Here is an 18,464-nt window from a genome sequence, read left to right as displayed (position 1 = left end):
CATGTTATTCTCGTCTTGCTTTTATGCTTCCGTGTTACTTTGCTCCACCTGCCATGTTAAATCTCTGCTCATCAGATTCGTTCAGCCCACCTGTGCCTAGCCTAATTGTCTACCTTTCTCACCTGTTTTCTGCAGTTCTTGAGCTCTCCCCAGTTTCTACCTCCTTATTGACTTTCTTGTGCCAGGAGTTACCCAGCATTGTATCCTTGCCCTGGTTGTCTCCAGATGATTTTTGCCTCATCCATGACAGATCTCTGCGACCTTTCTGATGGCTGGACCACGACCCGCCCTCCGAACCGTACCTGCTCTGTTTTACTAGGTACTCTGACATCCTCCTCTCTATGTATGACCATTACCTGACTTCTAACCACTGGACTGTGGTTCTAGTTGTGAAGTTGTACCTGTGATCCTCATGGAGGAAAATTTGACTAACCAAGTTGTGGATATACTCCATCAGGACTTGCTGACTATCTTTCTCAGTTCCCCAACATCCTCCTCCTCTGACGTTACTGCAGCTTTCCAGCTTCCTCTCCAGAACTGCAGATTAGTGAGACTGATTTATTCTCTTGCATATTCCCTGTGGCAAAAATCAAGTCACCAACCTGCCTCCTCTCTCCGCAGTGCTGAGACTCAAGTCCTCTGCACTGAAACATTTCACTGCTGATGGTTCTGCAGTGAAATGCATAAACAAATTTTGTCTTTTGCCTGAACTTCTATATGAAGAAGTCCAAGCATTTGACATTCAGAGGTGAGTAAATGTTCACTAGTTTCACATATCAAAAGAATGAGATAAAGATTATAGAGTGATTTCTGCAACATTGCTGCTTTTATTCAAATTTCATTAAAGTGATGCCTATTTGCAGCATATATTTTAATTTCCAACCTCGTGGCAATGAGTTTTCCTAGCTCTCTCTAAAAATGTTACAGGTTCAGATTCCCAGAAATGCAATGTTGGAACTTTTACTTTTTTTCTACAAAGTATTTAAATTTGTAGAATTTAAATAATTCTACAAATTATTTAATTTGTGACACTTTACACAATAAAGTGTAAAGTGTCACTTTATTGTGTCACTTTACACAATAAAGTGACATGTAATGCACTAAACGTTATTGGTTTTCTTGAATGACTGCTGGCAAAAGCAATACAAGAATTATAGCCATGACTAAAATTAGTTTTCTATTTTCAAACATGTATTTCCACAGATTCAAATAACATACAAACTTGGTTTAATTAGAAAAGCTGTTAAATTGAGGGATGTTAAAGTTAAAAAAGGCCTTGCTGTTAGTTCAGTTTTCCCAAATCTTTACATTTTCCACATTCTTTAACCAGAATAAAAAAGGAGATGAAAATAAAGGCCTTAAAAACAGAAAAGGATCTTTCATCTTTTCATCTTTGTGCCTCCAGGCTACCCTTTCACCGAGTTCCAGATTAATTTGCTACCTATTTCAGTCCAGTTTCTAATTAATCTAAAATCGGTGATGTATTAATTACATGTTTCTGTGTAAAGGGAATATCAACAACTGAGAAACCAATTTAATCTGGTAATGAATCAAACAGCCATCAATTATCTTTACTACGATATTTTCAACGTTTAACTACCTGCTGATAATGAGCCAAAAGTCGGCGCCTGGGCTATAAGCAGCAGATTATTATTGATCAAATATCTGATTAAAAAAAACTAATTCAGTAAATCTTTTGTAAATGCTGTTTGGATGGAACCATGTCCAGATATACATGTGTGTAAAATATAAGTCTGTCTTTTCAACAACCCAAAGAAAGGCTTCAAATAGGACAAAAGCTTGGAACATTCCAGACTGCACTGAGCGCTACACTTCTGTTTCAACAGGGCTCGAAACAGTGATAAAAAAGAAAAAAAAAAATCCCATCACTTGCTTTTAATCTTCAGTATTATCTCTCCTTATCACACCAGGTCCCCAGTTACCGCCATGAAAAACCTGTGGGTGTCCTCTTTCTGATGGGGGCTTTTAGGGTCATTGCCCATGAGACTTTGCTTCCATCCACCCCCAGATTTAGATCACTCCACTGGACTAGAAATAGCTGCCCCCAGGTTCCCTGTCTTTCCATCTCTCAATCCCCTGCAGAGGTCACATTTTTCATTTTGGGCAATTTGAAGCTCTTAAACCCACCCAATGATCACTACCTCTCTGTTATCGGTGCATGTCTTTGAGTGACTGCGTGCTCATTTTAAGCCTCTGCTTTGCCAAGAGCTAAGTCCGCTGCACCGGAATGCACTCTTGTCTCTGCAGGACGCGCCGTTGGTACCCTCGGCCCGCCGTCCTGCCCTCGGGGCCTGAGAGTTTTGCATCCGTCTGGCTTCAATGTCTTGTGTGCAAGAGTACACACAATGGCACAGATGCTCCTGTGTCACATACCAAGCCTCATCCTTTCTTTTTTCTTTTTTCTGTCTGACTTTTCCCTCCTTGGTTACAACGCTTCCTTCCGACTGTGACTTGAATTTTCTGCTGACTTGTTGCATTGGCTGGAATGCGTATTTACCTCAGCTCAGCTGTTTTATGCTCTCCTGAGATAGTTTTGTGCTCGTACACAAAAGAGTCCACTACATTGTGCATGCATGAAAAGTGCAAAGCTGTAACGCTGCAAAGAGATAAGGCCCCGTGTGGTGCTGAGGGAGCTATATCCAACAGGTCTGTCAGTTTAAAGGGTAAAAAGACTTCAGAGTCACAAACTATTCCCCCCCACCAGACAGACTTCTATCTGGCTCACTTTCTATTTCTCCCTATATCTTTCGTCTGCCGAAACCTTTACTGTCGAGACATCTAGCGCTGTGATGTCAGAGCAGGGACCAGTGAGAAATTTGGCATGCCAGCGGCACATGAATCATTCATACAGTGCAGTGTACAGAAACAGCTTGTGTGCAGAGTATTTGTTTCAGTGACTGCCCAAACTTAGACCTAAGCAAAAGGGAGTCACTTGACAGACCTCTCACCCTGCAGGAGCTCACGAGTGTCCTGCGGCATCCGTCCCCCATGCTCTCGCTCTCGCTATTGAAGAAATTCCAGGAAACTTCTGAAGGCCTGTTTATGGAGCTGCAGGGGGGAGTTGTGGTGGATGAAGGCCACCCTGCAGCTGTCATCAGGCAATGGTGTCATTCTGATTAAAAGTGAGCCTGCACGTTCATCTGTGCGCTTGCATAAACTCGCACTTGAGTTTATGCAAGCTCGTGTTAAGAGGCGAGCGTTTTCCAGAACAGGACTCCAAGTGGACTGAAATGGAGCATTAAATACAAGCTTGTCTAATGTCAGAGAACAGAACTATTCCAGTCCACATGTCTCTCAAACCAACTGAGTAATTTAAATTAAATATTGCAATGGCTTTATTCTTAATTTGTCATAATGGTAGAAAAGGGCAAAAGCTTCAGTAGGTTTAATTTTATAACAATATGGTTCACAAGCAGAAGGCGAATTCATGACGAAAATGAACGATTTAAATCCATAGAAGAGATCCATACCTTTAAATGTCACTGGTTATGAAAAACAGGAAACAACTGAATCTTTTGAAACTATTCACACTTTTTGAAGGTTTTTCAGCTTTTGTTAACACCGTTACAAATTCCAAAGTATATAAATATTTTAGTGTGAAGGGTCAACACAAATTAGTTCACTCTGATGAACTAATACTACATGTAGAGTCATGTAATGTAGTCACTGAAATTACAGCTGCAAGTATTTTTTAGAATATATCTCGACCTGAAACTTTTTCCCAAAATTTTTCCCAAAAAATTGCTCAACCTTAGACTGGGCAGTATCTAGTTACACTTACTCATTTACATTTACTTGACTCCCTTTTTGAAAAAAATGCACTTGAAGGAGTACTTTTACTATGCTGTACTTTTTATTTTCTCTTGATTAGTTTTATTAAATAGTATTTTTTTACACCTACCTGAGTAAAATTAATGATGGCAATGATAATAGACTTTATACAGAAACATTTAGTAGGATATGCCCTGAACCATTTTCTACTAAAGTTGTAAAGATGACATTTAAGAAAAATGTGGCCCTCGGTATTTACTTCTAACCTGCTATTCTCATCAATATCTCAAGTCTTAAACTCACTGCATATAAGAGAAGGTTGCATTTTTGAAGGTAAAAGAAAAATCTATATCCTACCCAACAACATTCTTGGAGTCTTAAATAGGGTTGCTTTTCAAAAACCCAAGCTTAACTTCACAATTTACCTTTAACCTTTGAACTTGACATAAAAAAAAAGTGTATTTAGATAGTGGCTGGCCATGTGGAAAGACTTGATATTTATTTACTGCTTATGAGGATTTGCTATAAAGACATTGCTACATGCGCCACACGACCGGCTCCACTGCACACAAAGAGTCACAAACAGCGCTGACCTGCCACAGACAACAAAGCTGCTTGGCTTCTTCACAGCCCCAACTTCACAGCATCAGAGGATCATTCACCAAGGCACGGAACGGTCCAACCATATTGGAAGGTTACGCAGTATGTAGAGGATAGTGACACAAACTGTGAGACATTTGTTCTGTGACTGTGAGGCTAAAAGGGCTTCCGGCAGACACTGACATAGACTCATCGTTCTACTGGGCTGCCGTAGTTCAGCGCCGATCTAATGGTCAGCATGAAACGACTGCTGGGTTAGTCTATTTTGAACGGTAATCCAAATTAAAAAACAGATTTTACAAATATTGGCTGTTAAATACTATCTTAAGTGCACCTGTGTTTGGTAATATAAAACTAAATGCTCAAACCTGATGCCAGATCTGACATTTATTTATTTATTGCTCTAATTGTGACTCTGGGGTTTCACAAATTAAGAGTCAGAGCTGTTCTTTCATAATTTTTATTACTTTGTACTTAATACTTTATCTTTTGGAAATCCTCGTCATAAGCACCATCAAAAACAAACATGGGTTGAATGAAACATAATTCTTAATCTCTCCTACATACAATTTATCCATACTACAAAAAAACATATTGTTTCACTGTATTTATTAACAAAATGTTCTTCTGCTCAAGATTAGACACTGTGTGTGTGTGTGTGTGTGTGGGGGGGGGGTGCGTGTGTGTGTGTGGGGGGGGGGGGTTGCGTGCGTGTCTGCGTGCGTGCGTGCGTGTGTGGGTGCGTGTGTGGGTGTGTTCGGCAACACCCTCTAAATGGGAGTTTTATAGTCTCTTTTAGACTGTTGTGGCCAGGCCAGATATTGCGGTTGAGCAAACTGTAAGACTGATTGTAGATTCCTGAAACACAGATTGTGATTTTAAAAAATGTTACTCTTTAAAAACAAGGAGATTCTTAGTTACTTCTAAAATGTCGTCATCTCATGAACCTGTCGTGTGCTGTTCTGTCTTGTGACCTGGATGCAGGACACGGGCAACTTGTGCCTTAACCAGCAAAATCAGGCATTTGTGAAGAAAAATTAGACCCACCTAACAGTCATCTAGATGTTTCTCTCTCTTCTGTCAGAAGTAGCTACACCAGTCATCTGACCAGGAATTAATCACATGTATTGCTTTATTCTAACTTCTACAACACTGCGTTTCAACAAGCACTCATCCTACACTTGCCCCAAAGAGCAGATTTTACTCTCCATCAGAATTTTTCACCAAACCTTCGACAACATGAAGTACAGCACTGAAAGCAAGAACACTTTCCTAAGTTTTGAGATCGTACATTTGTGCGTCAGCCAGTTTTTCCACCAACTGGTATATTTCTGAGTTGCCGCCTCCTCCCACACAGTTCTGTCTATTGTTACTGGACTTTTACTAGACTCTTGATGGGTTTCTGGATGCACGCATCTCAAAGAATGCCACCCACACACACACACACAAGAGAGGACCATAGCTAATAACTTGGAAGGTTTCATTTTGAAGGTAATAAAAATTGCAAAAACATATAAAAATTGGGGAGTTGAGGATTGGGGAATATTGTTTCGAAAGCTCCACTTTGACCTCAAGATAAAAGTACGAAGGCAACTTTATATGGTGTTGGAGAATACGTATAGTCTTTATTACAGTAAAACAAAAGAAAGGCCGAGCCCTAAACCTAACATTTAAACCACTGTGGTATTTAATTATAGCAAGTTGCAGTTTGATACGTCCAAAAATGTTTAGATGTTGCTGGCACTTTACATTGTTCCCCTATAATGAAACACTCTTAAGACAGAGCGTTCCCCAGTGTGCTACATAGAAAACATTGTTTTTACCATATTTCCTTGTCTCCCCAATAAAGTTATCAGACACCAGCCCTATTCAGATTTTTTTTTCCTCAGAGGAAAAAACTTTCCTCCACATTTGGAGGAAAGTCCCAGGCAAGTTTAGGCCTGGAAGGACACTTGGCTTTTGAAGACCTTCTTTCTTTGCCATTTAAGCCTCTTTTGTGTTGTTTTATAATTATTGTGCTGCAGTTAGTATTACCAAGAGCCTTAATTTGAGTAAATAATCAGCTTGTGTCTTCATGGACAAACACGAAGTAGATGGGTTTTTCTTCTCTGATCTGCAGCATCCAGCCTACTAAGCACATGTCAAACTCTGGTGTCTCTTAGAACAATCACTCGCACGAGGGCTTAGCCATTTTTTAACCAGGCAGCCAAGGCGTCGCTGCATTAGTATTAGGCTCTGGTTCCTGTTCTCAATCTTGTGAATAACAGAAAAATTATCGAAAAGGAAACGCTAAGTGCACATAAGTGACCAAGGAAAAAGGGACACCAGAAACGTTTCTGTCCAGATGCATCAGGACAGAATCTTCTGTTTTATAATTGCCACAGATATTTTAAAAAACAAAAGTGTTTCTTCTTTCCGTTATGAAGAAGCATCATATTTATAACGATTGAAAGAATTTAAGAACTACTGAGAAGCATACTTTAAGAAGTTTGGCACACAGTGACCTTTTTTTTTAAAAAAGCACAAGACGACGTCCAAGCTCTAATTAAAATGTATCTTGTGCAGAGAACTGATACAAAATAGTCCAAAGTTTCTGCCATAATTATTTCTTAGGAGACTTGATACTTCAGTGCAGGCTTAACTTGGTCTAGAAACAGCTTTTACAACCTCGTTTTTATCAACTTGGCTCCCGGGACCAAGTTGCTTTGGAAGGGCAGGAATGGAAGTCATCAAGCCAATTAGAGAAAATAGGAGTAAGAGTTTGCCCCTGGTCATTAGTAGGGCTCCCCTTTTTTTTCCATTACAAAATCAATGTGAAAAAAATTAATAAAAAAACATAATACATTATTGCATTTGTAGAATGAAATGTCTACCCAGGATATGAAGTCTGAAGATCCTTACAGTTCGTTTTTGTTTTAAACGTTTCTTGCTTGAAACTGTAAATACTCATATTTGTAAAACAAACACTTCTGTTTGTTTTCTGGGGACAAACTCGTATCATTCAGCTCCAATTATTATGTTTTTTTTCTTTTTCTAGAATTGAAAACAAAAGAGTATGAAGATTTTTTTTCTCATTTATTGTTTCAGAATTTGAAAAGTATTGCGCTTTAACGATCCACTCGACAACCTGCACACTGATTCTGCTTTTAACGAATATGTCAGACAGTGAACAAAGCCTTCAGAACAGTTCTGATTAATTTTGCACTACATGGCTTTTTCCCTTTTCTCTTTAACCTTTCTTAATACCAACGGTCTCTCTGGGTCTTAAACTAATAATATTCCTCACTTTAGAAAAGATGGATGAACACAAAGACACAGGACTTGACCTTGCAACGGAAAAGTAAACTATGGTTCACTTTGTGGAGAAAACCGATATTTATTCAGCAATATCTGTGACACTTAAGGTTTAATATTCGCTTCAAGGACAAACAGTAAAAACTTTAAGGTTTTGAACATGCTTAGCCTCGGTTTTATTCTGAGTCAAAGCTTGTCAATATAAGTTTATAGGGCAACTCTAGCAGGAAATGACGGGGTCAGGCAGCTGGAGGGGATAATCATATTTCAACATTGAATCTTTTACTTTTTCTTCCTCCCCATCAATATTTTTTTTCATTACACCTAGGCAACATTCGGTCTTCCTATTGTCAAGAAACTTGACGATAATGAGAAGGTTTGAAAACTGATTCATTCACAAATTTCAAATAGAGACTGCTTTCACTATGCTAACTGCAATAATTTAGATTAGCAACGACATAATGCACTAGAAATAATTTATAATATAATTTTTGTTGTCAGGTTGTCTGTGTTTTGAAATATTCTTTCTAACTGCAGAGCTGTGCAATGATGACTGCTCTCTGTTCCTAATATAAATGATTGATACCCGATCACAGAAACACGTCTTAAGTCTTTTTTTATGCACTTATGATATAAAAAGGAATGATTAAGCAATCTCACACTTAGCATAAAATCAGAGTTTCCTGCTTTAAATTATTTAGTTGGAACCCATATATTTTGAAATTATCAAATAAAATTAAATGAATATTAAGTGATATGGTGCAAAAGGAAAGTGAGTGAGCAGAGGAAGATAGCTCTGAAACTTTAGACGATGTTTGCAGCTTTTTTTCTGTAAACATTTTATTTTACATTTAAATTTATCTAGCAATTAAATAGAGTGGCATTTTTATAAAAAAAAATTCTTAAACTGACAAAACTATATAATTGGCCGATATCTGCATAACAGTGTAAAACGTGGTAAAAATATTTAATCCTCTATAACTATGCTTTCACATGTTTTATGTAAAGCTACGTTTTTGTTGGATGTGTTTTGGTGCAAGACATAGGTGGTAATGAGAGCCTTTAGTAGTACTGAGCTAAAATTTCAAGAGTACATTAATAATTTAAAAAAAGGAGAATGGATGTGAATAGAGTGGCTGTTGACAGAAGAAAGCTCTCAACGGTGATGTAAACAAGCTGGTACATTTAACTGTTTTGATTTTAATGCATCATTGCACTAAACTTAAGTCTTAAAGCAGATATTGTCATTAGCTTCTTTCCCCTCTACTATTAAGACGGCTGCCAGTTCAACTAGTTTGAGTAGCTTTTGGGTTTTGCCTCCAGAACAAAGTCTTAAAGTGGTAAAAACCACTGTGGAAAACAGAATCAGAAAGATGAGAGTGGCAAAAGTATGTTTGATATTCTGAGCAAAGATGTTCTCTCTTTTCATAAAATTATAGCTAGACCAAAATATTCTGAAAGGGAAAAGCCCTGCAATAAAAATAACTTTGTCAGTTGCTTGTAAAGCACCATCAGGCAGACAACTTTTAAAATCAAGCTGTGATCACAGAAATGATTCTTGTGAAGTAGGGCCAACATTTGAAGAACTACTTGGTGAGCAAAAAGACAAAGGAAGGCCTCCTGTCTGACTCCTTCCCCTCACCAAGTTCTGACCTCAAAGTGATGCGAGCATTCGAGGACTGACGACGCAAAAACATTTCCCTCATCACACAGTGAAAGTGTGGATTTTCTAATAAACTAGACAATGCCATTATGAACTCTATCAAAGAAATCCAAATGGATTCATCAGCTTTCCCAGAAGTAAATCATAGCACAATTATTGAGACACATTTGTCATATTACCTTTAGGATTATAATAACGTTTCCTTTAATGGAGACATTTGGCTTCCTTTAGTTGGCTAATTTATGCCTTTTTTTTTTTCAAAATCTGTATGCATATAAAATTGCAATTAACCTCAACAGGATCTTTTTCTATTGTTGGCTATTATGGTTCCTATTATGAAACCAGCAGGAGATGTGCTTGGTGTATTAGTAAATAGGACTCCATTAAAAAAATGAAACTAGGATATTACTGTGTAAAATAATCCACCACATTGTTCTCGCTCTTTTCTTTTCCTGCAATTGTAACTTCGAGACAAAAGCAGCGTTTGGCGCTTTGAACTCTCAAATCCAGAAAGACATGCTAGGAGCTCAGACGGTAAATGAAATATGGAAATGTGTCTGTATGAATAATTGAGAGGATGCATCCTAAGAACTCTCTGAATACTTATCAAAGGCAAATTTGTTCCCATCAATATTAGATGCTAAACCAACACCAAAACATGCTAGATGCATGGAGATCACAGACTGATACCAGATAACTTTCTATATTTTTGCTCAGTTTCAGGCTGAATTGATTTTTATCGCTTATCCTCTTGACCTTTGGAATAATGAGCTTTGGTTAGAAAATCCTTCCAGACAGGTTTCGTTTGTTTTCGCATCACAAATTTGTGTTGGAGTAGACAAACTTGGCCACAAAAGACAGAGAAAGAGAATCACTAAGCAGATAGAGAGAAATCACATTGTTTAGGTTGCACCTATGAGATTTAAAATGCAAACAAACCTTACATAATGCTGTTGCAAATTCACCTGAAACTGCTTCTAACCAATAATGCAGCCAAAGTGGCATATTATGTATTTCACAAATGAAAATCAATGCAAAGTCTGAACATAGCAACGATCAGATTGGGATCACTTTGCCACCTTTTACCAGTTATGTCCAAATTATTTGCATACTAAATAACTAAATGTATACATATATATGTAATCACTTTCGACTAGCACATTTTTGACAGCAGAAACAAAAAAGTATTTATTTTTATATAATTGTAAATGAGGGGTAATGAGTTGTTAAAACGATAAAATCAAAATCTATTAAAAATGGGGAAGCTCTTGGAGAAAGGGCCGTCCACTTTTCACATTCCCCATGCTCTCAAAGTGAAGCAGAAGAACCACCAGACTGCAGCAGTGGACTGGAAATGCTGCACAAGTTTGTCAATATTATATTTTTACCACTAAGATTTGTGTTGTGTATTGACATAAGTTTATATCAGTTAAGCTATTTTTCACAAAACCTTCACATAAATATAGAAAATCGATGATGTTTCAAAGGCATTTGCAGGAATGAAGTTTCCTGGATGTAGCAGCTGGAAATTTCTCATAGTGCTTTTAAATCGTTCATATTCTGTCTGATGAGGAGAATACCAGAAATGCTTTTTAAAATGGCAATTTAAAATGAGTGGAGGAGTTTTTTAACGTGTACATAACAAGGTGTTTTCAGTTAGCTGAGAAGCAGTCATTAGTGGATAACATCTTCAAAACAACAATATAACTCAAGAACTACTTCCTTTTTTGCAAAATGAGAATCTCAAGCATAGATACTATGTATTATTTTAAAGAATTCACCTTAATATCTAGAGGGCATGATAATAGCATAACCCGTTGTTAGGAGACAAAATAGCATACTGATAGCAACCTGTTGGTGCTTTCTGAGAAAGTTTTTGTGGTTCTAATAATGTAAGATTCTCTTGGCACAAAATCACATAAGTCCCCCTAACTTTGATAAATGACTAAATGTGATTGGGAAGTTGTTAATTAAGGTTAATCAGTTGAGATAGTCAAGTTAAACTTTCTGTGTTGAAGCAAAATTTGTAGATTTAAAAATACCATTCTTCAACATCTTTCAACTAAATACAGACACCGACTGGTTAAGCTAACATGGCCTTGAAATAGGTGTCTTTTTTTTCTGGATTTGTCTTTGTAAAAAAAAAAAAAGTACTTTATTGTACTTATTACAATGTTCTTGCAATTGGTAGAACTTTTATTTATTTGCAAGATAAATAAAGGCTTGCCTCCACAGACGGCCATTGTCACACTGTGTTTGACAAAAAAAGTCAAGGTAATTTGTTATTCCGCCAATACGTCCATTCTTTACCCACCACCACCTGATTTCATTTGTTGAAAATTTTCTCAAGAATGCAAATAAACAGGAATATAATTTTGAAATTAAACCACCTGAGTTTTACTTGTTTACAGAGTTTTGTAGACGGGTTTGGAGGGATTAGGCTAAGGTCAGCGTGGGTCTGGGCTATCTGCAGCCTGGTAAAATAACAGATTTCCTACGAGACCGAAAGCCGGTCAGGCAGAAACAGACATATAAACTACTGCAGCGTAAAGTAAAGGGTCATCCAAGCCAACAACACCAGAGGTGAGAGAGTTGGCAGGCAGGTGGGATGGACGGATGCCGTGAATTTCTGTGTGCTTAAGCGTGTGCGCGTACGGTTAATTTTATTCCATCAGTGGACCTTCTCCGCAGGGTTGAGGCTGCGTGCGCATGCTTACCGCATTAAGCTGCACGTACACCATGTGTATGTATTGGTGTTCGTGGGGGGCCTTACCCTTTAAGTGGATCTTATTTTCCGGGCTGTGCACCAACACCGAGCTAACGGAGTCCAAGCTGTCGTAGTTACTGCAGCCGAGAGGACCCGTTCTCGTTTCCGTTACCTGGAGGGAAAGGAAAGAGAAGGTCTATTTAACATCACGTACAATACATGTGCTGAATGTGTTACCATTACGTTAGCAATAAACAAGGGAGATGTTTGTTGCCGTCTTTGATGGCTTAGAGTACAGCTTGTGGCAGTTGTGACAGCAAGCAGTAGGCTAGATGAAGTAAAGCCCTCTGAGAGCAGGAAAAAAAAAAACAATCTAGCATTTTTGCTTTAGACTACAACACCTGCAGCCACAGCTGCCTGCGATGTGTGGGCTGCTGTGTGGAGAACAATAGAATAAGAGAGGAGAGAAACATGTTTATGAATTAACATTAAAGCGGTTTTGTCGAAGGAAGGAGTGCTATATTGAGTAAGTTGGCATTCAACAATGATTTGCTTGTGCATAATGATAAATATGATGGAGTCTGCTTTATTTCAAGCACTCTTAAAAATACCTGCTATTGGGTTTGTGTAAGTTAAATTGTGGCTCCGTGGATTTAAAGCTACATAAAGGTTTTTGTTCAAAACTTTGTCTTCCCCAATAAATTGTTTTATTTTAGTCAGAAAATGGCAAAAATAATAATAATAATAATTATCAAGTTTGCTGAAACATGTCTGTTATATAGTGAATGCATATTTGGACAAAAGGTGTGAAATTCACATTGGAACTGTTTGGTTTCTGAAACGTTCTCCTTAGTGATTATCATTATGTTTCATATTTAATGAAGGACCACATGTCTAAGGTCTCCATTAATCTGACTCAAATGAATCCCGACACTCGTTGCTGCCAAATAAATGAATCATTAACAGGCAGGTGGTTTACTAGAAATACTGCAAACTCAGATGATTTTCTAGAAACTCATCAAAAACACTTCTGACTGAAATTATTCCATGCGTGGACTTCACCCACACTGACTGTGTTAACAACACCCCCAAAACAAAAACCTCAAGGAGTTGTTCCATGCAAACAGGAGGATGAAAAAAAAAGATTATACGTTGTAGAAGAAAAACAGCTGTGAATTAAGTGAATCGGACCAGTTTAGTCAGTGAGTCAGCATAAACCCTATCCATAAAATAACTTCAGTTCACAATGCTTTTCTGCATCGGCGAGTGGTATGTTAGGTTTGCTATCCCGTCATCATCTTGTAGACCATATTTATAGAACCCTGAATATCTGTGCCTCCCAGACAATTGTTCGCTGGATTACTCGGAAATTATAGCTAGGACTTTTTGAGAGATACTTGTCCTATTTCCTGTAAGAAGCAACCTTGGTTGAATACAGTTAATGCCAACTCTTACTCTACCAGACATATGAATACTTTTTAGGGCCCCACAAAGCTACAGTGTCCTCCCACACCATTAAAACACAGGGGGATCTACAACAGAGAGATGGAGGAATAATAAAGTATGCTCAGATCCATGCATGCTCAGACTCACTGCCAGAGTGAACAGAGTTTCGAGTGTATTAAATTAAAAGGCCTAAGATGAATCTCCAAACACTGTGCCACTAAGCTGCCAAAGCGCTTGTCCATTACTGTTGCAGCTCTACACATTTTACCCCATCTTTTATTCTCCGTCTGTGATATATTTGTCTAATTACACCTTTCAGTAATAACTGACCACTATTGTCTTGCTACAGCGTCATAGAAATACAAGCCCTTAAAGAGATTCAGAACGAATCAATAATGAAACACAATTACCACTATGTGCCCTAGAAAACACCACAGTGCTACTAGGAACAGGACTAAAACTCTGCTCCATGCTTTAGAAAGCTGAATGACTCAATGTGAAGCCTGCATGCAGGCAAACAGTATGAAGTTCTTTACAGAAGTCAGAACTTACAAGTAAGAAACACAAGCAGCATTTTCTGTCGCGAGGGAATAGCAACAAATTTATGCCCATGTCGGATGTCACTGAAATATCTGCACTGAAGACCAGTAAAATATTTATTTGGCTTAAACCTGCGACCTGGATATCAGTTCTTGAGAATCAAGAGAAAATATATGAACAGCTTTGCCCCAGATTTCTCATGCAAATTCAATGCTAACGGTGGCTAATTGGGGATCAAACAATAATAAGAGTAACACAGAGACAAGTCAAGTGCATGAAGGGAAAGTGAAGAATAGGAGGAACACAGGAACTGGAAAAAAAAAAAAAAGGTTTCTCAAAAAGAAGAAATATGAATATGACAAATGGTTCATTTCCTATGTGAGTGTTCAAAATAGCACAGCGTCAGAGGATGGATGTGGCCTCTAGCAAAGCGATTCTTCAGCTAAGTGGCCTATCTGGAAAAAGATGCAGCCTGTGCAGCCGTCTTGTTGCTTATATCTTCTCACTCTGCGTGCCTTAAGATTGCATCTATTATCAAACGAAATAGAAGTTATCCTTCAAGGCAGTGTGGGTGATACACATCTCAAAAATCTGTCAAATATATACAAAAATAGGAGAGAGAGAGAGACAGTGTCATGATCGAGTTAAAGATAACAGAGATAAAGGCATGAGGCAACAGAAGATGTGTGAAACAGGAAGAGGCCTTTTTTCTTAGTTTCTTGCTCAAGCAGCGAATGTGGTTCCAAAATTGTGTTATGGAAAAAACCAAACGTTTGACTTATATATTTTTTTATTAATCATCCAAAAACATGTTTGTATTGAATTAGTTTTTCTCATGTTGATAGCCTAACTATAAAGTCCGGTCCTCGTTGGAAACTAAACGACCAAATTAGTTTGAGGGTCTGATTCTGACTCATGCCGCCTCCCTTTCTTTGCCTCCACACACTGACTGACCTCTTGTATTTCGCAAATCAGTCTTCTTCCAACTAAGCACAAAATAACAAAGCAAATTTTGCATTGAATCATCATGTTAGATGCATAAAGCAGAATTTAAATGAACCATCACCTCACTGAAAAAAATGGAAACAATTTGAGTGCGTTTGAGACCACGACTGCCTGGTGTGCAGTGAGGACTTTTCATTTACCATTTAGATTATATTCTTTGTTCAAGGTTTCACAATTAGCAACTAGCATTTAGCCAAGCAAGTAAGTTGACTAGCTTTTATTTGTGCCAATTATAATTTTTCCCCCCCAACTCTGACCTGTGATTGGCCAGTTGGAATCTCCAAATTTGCATTAACATTTCCAGCCAGTGAATTCATTATAACCAAGTGCCAACAGTTTCATGTTGTTGTTTCATGTTCACTTATTGTTAGCTTATTTTATAGTGCTGCTAAAAAATGAAGACGGGGGAACAAAATGTCATCTCTTTTAAAGGGAACTATATTTTTTATGCTAAGTCTCCTGTGAGTTGACTCCCATCACTTGACACAAAAGAAAACACCGCATCTTTGGAGGTAACACAGAAATAGTCATATCCACTGGTACTCACTGAACTTTGTGAGGGTAAGCCGCTCTTAGTTCTTAGCTCCATTGTAAGAAGCAAATATTCTTGCCTTGTTATTTGAGCAGTAAAAATCTCCTGAGCATTCATCTGTCAACTTAGACTTTGAAGCTCTCATACTGAGCAAAACAAGCTCAGTTCTCCAAACTTTCTGCAATTTAAGGTTTATGATGCCGACATTGTTTCTGTAGCCACACACACCAAGCATAAAAAGGAAACTGTAGTTAATTAATGATTTCCATGTTCTCACAACACATCTTGGCAATAAATGTTGTCATTTGACAGCCTGTTTACTTTCACCTAAGTGGTTGAATAGCTGCATGGAAAATTCAATTGAGAGTTGAACTGCATAGTCGAGAGGGTAGAAAACATGAAAATATGCCAAATCCTCTCTGCCAATACTAAACTACATTTGGTGGAGGTAGTGCAAAAGTGTAAACAAACATCTTAGTCTGTACATATTTTGTTAATTAGATTTTCACATAAGAATTGATATATGAAAACAACCAAAAAAAGAAAAAAAATGTTCTTTGATTTTTACTTTTAAATACAACATGCGCATTAAAAACATGTATTGTCTTTCTTTTTTGTAGTCAAACACATGAAGAGAAATGTAAATTTAGTTCATTTGAAACTGAAAAACATTCATGTAGCATATTTCTTACTTGGTATGTAAACTTAAGAATAAAACTACTATATAAACTACTAATTTCTTTTTTTTTGACTTGTCTATGGTATCTGACAAGAAAATTAAATTATCAAAATATGCACACAGCCTTCTCCCTCACAGAAAAAAAAAACTGCAGATAGTGAACGTTGGAGGCAAACTAAATGTGTAGAGGTATCAAAAGAACTGTTTGCAGCCCTGATTGCTGCAACGTCTGTGGCTTGAGGCAATCAGCTGGGTTTTCTTACACTAATACTAATTGGCATCATGAACAACTTGTCAACCTTGTGTTTTAACCCTCCTGGTGTCTTAGCACGACGCTCAGGAGGAGGGCGGCAAATGTCACAGTCTGACAGCAGGGAATCGGGGGGGTGTCCCAACAGACCGTCAGTTCCCGGAAAAAAAACTCACAAAAGCGCACGCAGGGTCAGTGCAACCCTGCTGGACTGCGCACAGAGTGAAAAGCTCCGGGGTTTCAATGGACCCCATCTCTTAAGGGTTAATAAGGATCTACTCTTAGATCTTCTTGTTATAGTTTATTAAGATAATTCAGTTTAGCTACAAGTAACATCGGCAGGTCAACGTTTTACAAATAGAGACGCTACGTCCACCACAAATCACTGATGAGTTATTGTTACGTTGGAGAAGGTTCAATAACTAATCACGTAAAATGTTTCGACTTTTGTGATAAAAAAAATAGATACTTACTTCATATTTATTATTCCTCCAAGCAAGACATTTTTGAGTCAACACACTTTGTCTGCAGGGACCATGAAGCATCAGAGCTTTGAGCTGCGCTCTCAGCTGAGTACACATCGGGCTTTCAGCGCCTCCCCAGAGGAACTTCAATTCATCTGAGAGCTGCCACCCCCACCTCTTAGTCTGTTAAAAACTCCAAAGAACCCTCCAATGAAAGGATCAATATCAACCTGGGATATTTTACATTCAATGATCACTCAGTAGCATGAATGGTCATAAACTTTTTCTTTCTTTTTTTTTTTTTTTGCATTTTTTTGCATTTTTTTTGCAGTTCAGATGATGTAAGATTGTTTTTTTTTTTTTATTCTATTACATTTGAATTATTTATTTTAGCATTGCTTCTATCAAACCAAGGCTGTAGGTGAAGTAAACGTAAAGTTACATTTAAATTAAATGCCTGGTGATTTAGAATAACTCCAGAATTATCCACAACTTAACCGGAAATGCTTTAAAGTTATTAGTTTATGGATGAGTTCTGTTAGTATAACGGGTTGGACCTGGACAGATGTTAACAAACCAATTGATATTTTCTTCTCTTTTAGGTTCTTCAAATAAACTGAACCAAACCAAATGGGTTTTCATCATCACTAATAACTAATAATATTTGTTTTTAAACTGATGAGGTGATGTTAAGAACCACAAACAGTAAAGGACGTTTTGAGGCACAAGGATTAAAGACTAAAACATTATAGGATTATTGAAGATTAAGAAGAATTTAAAAATTAGATTGACTAACCTATGCGGCATCCATTTATTCCTGTCCAAAATGCTTACTGCTTTTTGCTTTTATAATTTGCTACACTGAAATTCATACACAAAATCTGTGCTCGTTAAATCAATTCTGACTTTTTATATGATGAAAAACATTTAGAAGCTCAATGATTTGCAAATATATTGAGATGTAGTAATGAAACTACATTATTTGTATGAGAATTGGGTGTTTATTTTGTTCTTGGGATACATTGTTTAAAATGCTTGCGGTTGGCATCATTTTATTTTGCAAAACTGATTTCTGAATAGAACTGAGGTATCTCCATGAAGCTGCTGACGTTGGATTTCAATAACTGCAATAAAAAAATTTTTTTTTAAAAATAGACTTCTTTTGATTTTCTAACAAAATCTTTTCTTGGAAAAATGTTTTCTAAACAGATATGTAGCTGGGATTTGTTTGTGGAGAGAATGATGATATGCTCTGCTCCAACCTCCTACTTGGTGCTGCAATGACACAAAGCCCAGTGGAAAAACATGGACGCAGGTCAAGAACATCCCACTCAGTGCCGCTTCCTCTTGTGTGATGAGTCTATATAGCAGAATACATTGTTGAAAATGGCCCACATACTAGACATTTTCATCTAGTGGGAAGGTATAAAAGGAGATCTGTTGGATAGCTTTTATGTCTTTGTATGCCTCCAGTTTTCATGTGTTTTTGTTT

The 18,464-nt window shown here is 37.6% G+C and overlaps 1 protein-coding gene across 3 annotated transcripts in view; it reads right to left on the bottom strand.

Moving 5' to 3' along the window:
- brinp2 (bone morphogenetic protein/retinoic acid inducible neural-specific 2) overlaps window positions 1-18,464 on the bottom strand; it is a 186,485-nt gene that overhangs the window by 47,673 nt on the left and 120,348 nt on the right. For all 3 annotated transcript variants that reach the window (XM_081597761.1, XM_081597762.1, XM_081597763.1), the window contains exon 5: window positions 12,123-12,228. In XM_081597761.1, coding sequence (XP_081453887.1) covers window positions 12,123-12,228 — 106 coding nt within the window. The remainder of the gene's footprint in view (window positions 1-12,122; window positions 12,229-18,464) is intronic.

The sequence above is a fragment of the Poecilia reticulata genome, chromosome 17 (assembly GCF_904066995.2).
Source record: "Poecilia reticulata chromosome 17, P_reticulata-male-v2, whole genome shotgun sequence".
Lineage (NCBI taxonomy): Eukaryota > Metazoa > Chordata > Actinopteri > Cyprinodontiformes > Poeciliidae > Poecilia > Poecilia reticulata.
This window is presented reverse-complemented; position numbering and strand designations above follow the sequence as displayed.